A 9,915-nucleotide genomic window follows, 5' to 3' on the forward strand; every position below is an offset into this window, starting at 1 on the left:
TGATTAAAATATGACGATTTTGTTTCATTATTTTTTCAAAATAAATCTTTTCATCTTGGTGTCGTTTTTGAGAACGTCCACTGCCTGGTTATTCAGAAGAGTTCTACATATTTCGCACTTTTCCTTTAATTATATTTTGAACTATAGCAAAGTTCTTACCTAAACTCTTGGGGTTTCACGATGGCATTTCTATTCTCGGGGGTTGTCTTCTGTCACGACAATACTCATTCTAAAATTTCCATGAATGCTAGTCAAAGACTATTAGGTATATCTAGGATGTTTTGTGTCCTAACTCTCAAAAGAACTCGTACCCTCTGATTTTATTTCCATCACGTCGATTCAAAATTACATGGACCTCCTGAAGTTCACTTCTTTAGAGGTTGTCAACCATCACCCTGATATGTTCTTTAGAAAAAAAGGTTAAGGAATTTTTTTTAAAAAGGAATCTTCCAGCTGTCGGGAAGTTGGCATAAAGGTAGTAGAGCAGAATGATGTTTGTGATATAATGACATTTTTATTATTAAATGCTATTTTTTAATATTAGTTAGCCACAAGTATTGTTTTAATTATTATCTCTAGATTATATATATATATATATATATATATATAGTAGTAAATATATATATATATATATATAGTAGTAAGCTCGCCTAAAAGTTACCAAGAGCTGCTGCTCCAAAAGGTTCAACACGTTTTTAAAAAAAATTAATACATATGAAAATCAAATCATTAGACATGTAAAACATTAAAAAAACAGTAACAGATAAAAAGTAACAGATTATATATATATATATATATATATAAAATTGAATTTTAATATATATTACGATATTTTTCAGGCTGATTATGGCAAGGTTATTCCTTTTATTATTATCGGAATCATATGTCTGGCAGCAGGAATTGCTGCATCCTTCTTACCAGAGACACTCAACGAAAACTTACCTCAGACGATTACTGATGCTGAACGTTTTGGCCGCAAACAAAAATTCTTTTCCTGGAACAGGTAAGCTGCAAACAGTTCAAATTTTCTAACCCTTTGTATGGTGATACTGAATGGTTTAACCATAAACGTGTATGTTTTGCCTGCACATCAGTTTTTGTGAAAATAATGCCTACATGAAAAAATGTAATTTCGTTAAATGAAACAATTTAATCGAAATATTAATTTGCTTATCAAAACTGTTTGTATATTTTAATAAAAATATAATATAAGATATTTCTTAGTAGCAAGACCCACATGCATACAAAGATTACTTTTAAAGACTGTTAGATTCTAAGGAACAGGGAACATGGGAAATTAGCTATGGTTTTGCTGCGATTCAAACCACAGACTGCTAGTTATAACATGCTGGCTATAACTGCTAGTTATAACTGCTAGTTATAACATGCTGGCTATTAGAGTCACAAGAATGTAGGGGTATAAGAAAATTCTGTGTACAGTGAACCCTATATAAGACGATCATTCATTTTTCTAAATGATTTTGGATTTAAGGTAATAGCTGAAGAGAAGTAATGTTAAAAATTTCGATATTTATTTAGATCTTCAAACACACTTAGCATTTTCAAAGGTACTAATCTACGGAAGGTGGTAGCCGTGAAACGTTTCACTGTATCATGCACATTGAAAATAAATTTGTGAACAATTTAGATGTTGCTCTAATTTCCGATTGTGGATTCAATCCTTTTCTAAGACATTTGGATGAATTGCATTTTTAAAAAATGTAATGCTAGAAATTTTAATATACTTTTCATATTATTTATTAGCGTCTCAAATCAGATAACTGTATGACAATTTAAAAAATTACAGTACTGAATTACATTTAGAATTTGTTAAAAACAGTCTAAAAATTATAGAATTGTGCATCTACATTTGCAAAAGAGATTCGTTTAATTTCTAATAAGATTTTAATTTGCTTGGTGAGACAATATTACAGTATTTTGAAACCTTCAACTGTCATTCTGATCTAAAGCAAATCATGTTTACGAATTTATCATGACAAAAATGCCGAGGTCCTTGGTTAAGCTCTTGGCACACTCATTATGACAATAAACGTTTTCTCAGTTCCCTCCAAATTTTAATCGAGAATACTAAAAGAAATTAGATACGAGAGTCTGAGATCTTTTTTTCTCTGTCATCAACCTACTGGATGTACTTTCGGATCGAGGAATTTTAAATGACACAATGTCTCAAAGAAGTTTTACATTTATTAAGACACATGCCTTCTACGACATTTGAAGCCAAACTCAACAATATGGTAGCCTTTGCTAGCGCTGTAACGATTAACAACGGACATGCAATCTTTTGACTCATTTTGAATGTGACATATACAGCTTTGAAGATATGAGCAGTTACTCGGATACATGAAACAAAACTTTTTGTTCTATGTGCTGACAAATCTACAATGCTCGAATCCTGTGTGTTTATTATAAGTATAATACATTTTTCAAACGTACTTGTTTCAGTCATTTAATGCAAAATGCCTCTTTTAATGTTTAAAAAAGCAAGCTTCGTTTGCTAACAAAAAAGCAAAAATCGTTTAACTTGTATATTTTTCCATACCTAAATAAACTGCATCAGAGAATCGTGGAGAATTAGATATCTATTTGACGAAATAAATGCACTACATTTCATAAAATTTCCTCCTGTATCGCTTATTACGAAATCATCTTTTGCTGCCACATTTCCTTCATATATATTGATGAATTAATGTTTATCTTTCTTTTATTTCAGACGCAAAATGTCTATTAGCCGAGAAAGGTCGATGAAAATGAAGACTTCGCAGCGTAGTCACAGTGAAAATAATGAGGATACTAACCTACATTCAACAGCAACAATTCTACAAAATGCCGATTTAGAAGCTATCGCAGATTATGCTGAAGTTCTGAAAGAATTAGAGAATGATCCAAACGATGAATCAGACAACATGAGAAAGCGAAAACCTTCTGACGGTGCAATCAAAAGCATAAACATTGATGAAACGAAGTCCGCTGTTCCTAGTTCAACAACCAATGACTACCGCTCATGTGAAGCTTTGAAACAGCATACTGAATCGGAGGGAAGTCGTCGTTCTTTTTAAAAGAAAACGGCAAGGATCTGCTTCCTAGGGATTTGAACTGAAGACAAATATTACATCAACAACGGGAGTAGAATGAGTAAGGATAGACAAAGAAACGACAGTCGTTCATAATCGTTAAAACACAGAGAAAACAAAATAAGGAAAGATTCCCTAGCTGGTTTATGTGGGGATTTACATCAATGCAATGTCCATTACCCGATATCTTTTTTAATACTTTCTAACATTTAGAAAGCGTTTATATTTCAGTCTTGTTTTCCAAGCTACATATCTCAGTATATTGAAATTTATATGCAAGGCGAATCTATTTTCTTGTACGACAGCGGAAACTCGATTATTTGTTAGTCATTTGACAATGGAGCTATGTTACTTACCAGTCCTTGAGACGTTCCAATGGACATTGTGAATCCACAGATAGCAAAGAATAAATACAAGTATAAAAATAACTACGTCGATTGATGTACATGTTATTGTATCAGAAGCATTTTCAGGAATTAAAAAGCTACAGAATTTACCCATTATTGTTCATCTGATGCAATTAGATGAACAATAATGGGTAAAATCTGTGATGTCTGAATATTTGTTCTAAAACTTAACAGATGACTACAGAAGTTTTGACCAGTAGTTGAGTTATCGCATTTGGTATTACTTGCCTTCTAATATGCAAGATAGACTCAAAGGTCATATCGACCAAAAGCATAAATATTATTAGCCACGACTTGTGGGAATTGCAGCTAAAGAAATATAAATAAACTAAGCTATAAGGATTCTCGTAGCTTATAACAACAACTGCTCGTTGGTATGCTAAAATTAATAACGGATTACGACAACGAATCCTACGCAAGCCTACAATATACCAGTATACTTAGGTCGATATGAAAAACTACTAAACTTGCCAAGCTGTGCAAAGTCTTCAATAATTCGGTTACTGTTTTACTAGAGGAATTTACAGTAGGGCCGCAGAATTATGGAATGAGCTATAATTAAGATTACAGCTTAGTGTTAGGCAGTGCCTCCAGCAGTGTAACTTGCATAATCTTCTGGTTCCAAGTTCCGGTTCTAAAGTTTCCTGAAAAGACAAAAAACATGGAATAGAATATAACATAACTATCAGTAAATAAAATTTAAATCATAAATGTCATAATTATAGAAAAATAAGAAAAAGTACTAGACTTCCCAAGTTCTTCCAACCTTTAATACGAGGACAATCCCCAAAAAAAGGTCTCTTAGATTTTTAGATATACAAAGAACCGTTTATTTTCTATAATTGCTACATCACTTTAAAGATTGCAGAATGCTTTATTTTTCAACATAATCGCCATTTCGGTCGGTGCATTTTTGTAGACGCTGTGGCAGTTTTACAATGCCCATGTCGTACCAGCTTGCCGCCATGCCCTTCAGGAAGCGTTGAAAAGCTTCAGGAGCATCCAGATGATCCTCCGATCTTTACGCATTTTACGAACTCAACAATCGCGAAACTCAACTAATACGAACTCAACAGTCAACTTTCGCGATTGTCTCGTCGGCAATTGACGGCCTCCCGCTCCTTTCTTCGTCATGAATTTCATTACGACCGGCTGTAAACTCTCTACACCACTTGCGAATGTTTTTGACATCCATGCACGACTTTCCATACACTTCTGTCAATAGGCGGTGAATTTCAACCGGTTTAACGCCTTTTGCGTTCAAAAATTGTATAACTGCGCGCACTTCGCACTTGGCGGTAACGTTTATCGGGAGCTCCATTTCGAATGGCTGCCAAGCCAAGACTGAGTGAGCATCCGAGCGAAGCGCCTGCGTGCTTATGTGGTAGCGGAGAAGGCACCACTCACAACAGTGTTGCCAACAACTGTATTAAAACTTTCTCTACGTCCCCAAAAAATAGGAGACCTTCTTTTTGGGATTGCCCTCGTAATTCTGTCCCTGTTTAACTAGCGTATTTTACAAAAAGACGACTGAATCATGGGATGAGTTGCAATCAGACAATGGTTTAGATTGAAACCTAGTGTTAAGCTGTACCACTTGCCGTATAATTAGCATAAACGTCTGGTTTCAAGTTCTGGTTCGAGAGTTTCTTGAAGAGTCAAGAAAAATGGGAAAGTAACGTAAACTGTTAATAAAATTTAAATCTTTAATTTTACAAAGCAAAGAAAGAAAGGTCAAAGAAATTTAGAGAAAGGCTAAGAATTTATAGAGACGTTGCAAAAAACAGCGTCCTTTTAAAGTGAAAGGAGAATAAAAGGACAAAAAAGGAAGCATAAAAAGGAAGTAAAAAAAGGAAGCGTAAAAATGATGCACAAACTTATTTAATAAAATATATAATGCTTTTTTTTTGTTATTTTTTCCTCCTTTATGACAGAAGTCATCGTTGCTAGCTACTTGTATTTTTATGTAAATTCATTTTCACTTAAAATATATCCTTTCTTATAAAAATTACCCAACACCGTATTTTTTGTGAACAGTTTACTACATAAACTTTTATATACGAGGCAACAACAGCAAAAATTCCTTCCGTATTTAGCTGCGTAATGAGATACATTCCGATGACCTCATAGATCACGTGACTTATGTATTACTTTTGTAAACAAACAATGCGAATGACCTCAGAGATCATGTGACTTATGTACAGCTAATGTAAACAAGCAAGGTCATTCTTCCTCTTCTTCTCCTGCGGAATGTATCTCATTATTGTTTTAATTTATGCAATATATGAAAAGATAAAGAATGATTTTGTTATGTATTCCTATAAATACATTTCTTATTTTAATAAATGTTAATTTAGAGAATTGCTGTAGGTAAGAAATATATTAAAATATTTCATTATTACATTTGCTTTAAAAAAATAGGAAATATTGTATAATTATCGTATTGTAGCTAGAGACTACTTTAGATGTATTTCAAAACTTTGATAATTATATTTGCATATTAGTAAGCAAACTAAGTAATAGTAAACGAAATTGACCATCTGCTAACCCTAATGTTGAATTTTTTCCTTACTAAACTGTGCTAAAAATGGATTTTCATTAAAGACTGCCCACTTCTAGTGGGGTGGAATTTAGTGTGTCTGACTTTATTGTGGTACTAATGGTAATAGGAGTTTCTTTTCGTCATCCGTCTATTTTTTTATTCGTCATGGCAGTCCCAAGATTAATCGATATGTCGCTGTACATCTGTGTCATCGATCTTGTACCATATGTGCGCACTTTGCATTATTAATAAGATATCTTGTCACTCCGATTTTAATTACATCAGCCAGATTGATGGAGAATTAAAACTGCGCATCAAGAAACATGAATCTTCATTCCAAAAGGAGAAATAAAGAAACCTTTGATAGCCAATCAGAGTTTAGTCACTCCTATATTTTAGCTTTGGGTCTGCGAAAATTATGTACCGACTTTTGCAAGTGGAGAATTAATAGATTTCTTTGAAGTCCTTTCACGTTTACAAAAGTTAATCTTTAGTTCATGACCTTAATTCGAAGCCATTTCTTCCGATTGCTTTCAAAATTCCAATATCTTACACTTTTACCTTACCTTTTTTGCTGTTTTTCTCGATAGAGGGCGCTAGCTAGTCTTATCTTGCCTTATTTCCATATGTTATTCCTCAAAACTTTGCAAAAGATTTTTTTTACTGAGAAAAAATATCAATCACTTACGAAATCAGTAGACAATTGTTCAAAATTTATTCCACTATAAGTGCTTTTTTTGTGCCTAATTTGAAATTATTTAACATTTGAGCAATATTTTTAACACTTAAAGCAATTTGATATTTTAGCATAACCAGTTTTATTTCGGAGTCTACGGATACCTATTAAAAATCACTATATTCAGACTTTTACAGTTCTTTCTTAAGATCATAAGCGAAAGAGCTTTTTAGATTGCAACTTTCTATATGCTATATAAGATTTCATAGAGTTCTCTGTTCCTGCTCAAAAATAAGCAAGAAAAACAGAACACAGAATAAAACAAAAACTGTATAATGCGTATGCTGGAAATTGATCCAAGAGTTTGGTGTGGCATTACTAGACTATATAGTAAACAATAAAGGAAATACATACAAAAACATATGTATAACGACCAATATCACGAAATACCAAATTTTTCGAAAGAATGTGCAATGGAAAATCATGCTAATAACGGATATGGTACACTGTAGCTGAAAGGCGTGCTTGACATCACCGAGTCAAGCAGCCAATAGTGCCTGTTGATCGCTTGTTGTGGACCTAGCGCCCATTCCTGTAGTAATACATGTTGGAGCTCATGGAGGGTGCTTTGTGATACACTGCAACCTGCTATCCGTCCTTCAAACATGTCTTTCAAATGCTCTGTATGATTCAATTCCGATGATCTAGCAGGCTACGGTAGATGTGGAAAGGTTTCACTCTCCAGATGGTTCCGCACCACTTGAGCTCTATGCGAGCGGACATTAGAGTTCATAAATATCGCGTTGGTGCCGATTGCAGCGATAAAACGAAGCACGAGATGGTGCAGAATTTCGTCTCGATATCTGATTACTATAGCGGATTCACCAGGAATCACGTAGAATTCGGTGCGACCATTCGTTGCTATCCCAGTCTGTTCAAGTAAGCCTTCTCCTCTGTAATGGTCTCTTTCGACGATATCTGGCGGCCGATTGCGTGTCTCTGTCTCTTGCCATTTCAGAATCGTTTTGGATGTTAAATCGAGACTTATCCTTAACGAGTACATGGCCTTATTGCTCTGCTGTCCAACTGCGATGTTTACGGGTTCAGTTCAGCCGCGCTTTGACATTCGATGGAGAAAAAAACCCAAACCAGGCGTACAGTCCATCTTTATGTAGTAAATGCGACAAAGTTTCGCGGGATATGGGCCGTCCTGCAGCAGGAGAGAGATGCGACGCCAGCTGTCGTGCTGTTAGTGGTCCATGGCGTCTTGCACATAGTAACAGGAAGCGATTGTCTGCTATTGTGTTAATCCTCCAGCGTCCAAGCCTGACTTATACAGAGATTGACTCCTTTGGTAATGATTCCGTAGCTACTGATGACGCTACAATGCACATTAAGCTCTCTTGCTGAAGCAGAGAGGCTTGCACCAGCTTGCAACTTCCTGAGAGCCCTCCAATTCATTTCATCATGCAAATAACGTCTTCGGCTCATGCTTTTCGCTTTGGCGATCTCGGATTACACAGAACTGTTCGCTGCTTGCGAACTGACGCATACGTCCAGCATGCCCTTTTTTAAGAAGTCGTGGTGTAAATGCGGGATTACGTTTTATGCTAATTTTATTTTATTTACCTATTTGCACTCGGTGATGCAACCTCTGCCTCATATGTAAATGAGTTAACTTCTTTTTTACATTCGTGGCTTTTTTTTTTTTTTTTTTTTTTTTTTTTTTTTTTTTTTTTAGCGTTTGTTGCTTATTTTTTTTAGCATGAGTGTAATTAACCTGTCGTCAGATTTAAAAATGGCATACTTTCGTCTGTTGCAGTGTCAGTCTTCATGTGAATTTTACTTTAAAATTTACAAACAATTGGTTTTGGAATAAATTTTCACATCAAGTACAACTTCACAAGTGAAAAAAAAATGAAGTAATTCTAGTTAAACTTCATTTTTTGAAACTAAATGGAGTGTTCTGTTTCCAAGTAATCAAAAATTCTGTTCACAGACAGAAATTAACTACGTTTCGAATTCTAAATTTTGGTATTCAGCTCGATTTATCGAACACTTTGAATTGAATTGAACTTGTACCGTATATATAAAAAGACGAAAATTTGATTTATATCCAACAATGTATTCTTTGTTATTTACTTTACTGAATTATAACAACATTAAATTTGTTAGTCACATTTAAGTGCGTTGTACCATATTGTTAACCATATTTAAGTACCACTGTGTTCAATGTTGAATTAGGAAATTAAAATTTATATTTTTGTTACCTGTTCAGTTTTTCACGTTTGTTTACTGTCTAACCTTACCTAAAGTGGTGTTGAATGCCTTATACATATATTGCTTACTATTGTTACTTGTTTACACAAATTAATAACTGGTGGAAAAAAGATGTTTTACATTTTTAATATAAGAACTTTCATTTCTTTTTATAATTGGCGATGACATATCAGGAAAAAAGTGCTTTAAAGTTAAATAATTCTTTCTTCCGTGTTATATGCTTGTGACACTGAATGTTTGTTCATAACACTGAATCTTAAGACAAACTGTATATGAGTGTAAATTCCTGTACATATGGCTGTAATAACAAGTAGAACAACTGAGAAAATAATGCTCTCGCAGCTTCTATATAATTTTCCCCCGGCCGCCGAGATCTCTCTACTGTTTCTCGAAATTACTGCAAGGGTTGTTAATAAAATATTCGTTAAAATTTTACAAAATTTTGAAATACGTAATAAAACAAAATCGAAACTCAAAATTAGGGTTTTCAAGTGCCCATGTTCAGTTGGATGGCTGTAGGTACTGTTGTTTTTTCACAATGCGAGAAACATTCATGCATTCACGCAGATTCTTCATTATTTTTTTAAATATAATACATGACGCTAATACCTGGTGGCAAAAGTTTGAAAAAAGAATCAATGCAGAGGGTCAAACGACGCAAAAAGCCGTTTTGATACTAATAGCCCATTGGATCTAATGTCCCTTTGGGCTAATGCTAAAAAAATGCAAAACTTTAACTAAATGCGTGTAAAATATTAAATGAAGGGAAAAAAATACCTCGAAAAGCATATCAAACATGTTTATTGCCGATAAAATTAAGATATGCTTTATTCTTACCGTTAACATAAGATTAGAAGAAACGGAAACCTTAGTGAGGTTAGACTGCATTGGGTTTGGATTCTTGAAAAAAGGAATTCA

General features: G+C 34.1%; 1 protein-coding gene across 1 annotated transcript in view; it reads left to right on the plus strand.

Annotated features, from left to right (window-relative positions):
* The window catches only part of LOC118196148 (organic cation transporter protein-like), a 53,506-nt gene extending 44,526 nt beyond the window's left edge, over positions 1-8,980 (plus strand). The window contains exons 9-10 of the mRNA XM_085818154.1: positions 840-1,003; positions 2,732-8,980. Coding sequence (XP_085674280.1) covers positions 840-1,003; positions 2,732-3,077 — 510 coding nt within the window. The 3' untranslated portion in view covers positions 3,078-8,980. The remainder of the gene's footprint in view (positions 1-839; positions 1,004-2,731) is intronic.
* The last annotated feature ends 935 nt before the right edge of the window (positions 8,981-9,915 follow it).

This window comes from Stegodyphus dumicola, chromosome 6 (genome assembly GCF_044657685.1).
Source record: "Stegodyphus dumicola isolate Sdum_Otavi_A_Nest chromosome 6, ASM4465768v1".
Taxonomy (NCBI): Eukaryota; Metazoa; Arthropoda; class Arachnida; order Araneae; family Eresidae; genus Stegodyphus; species Stegodyphus dumicola.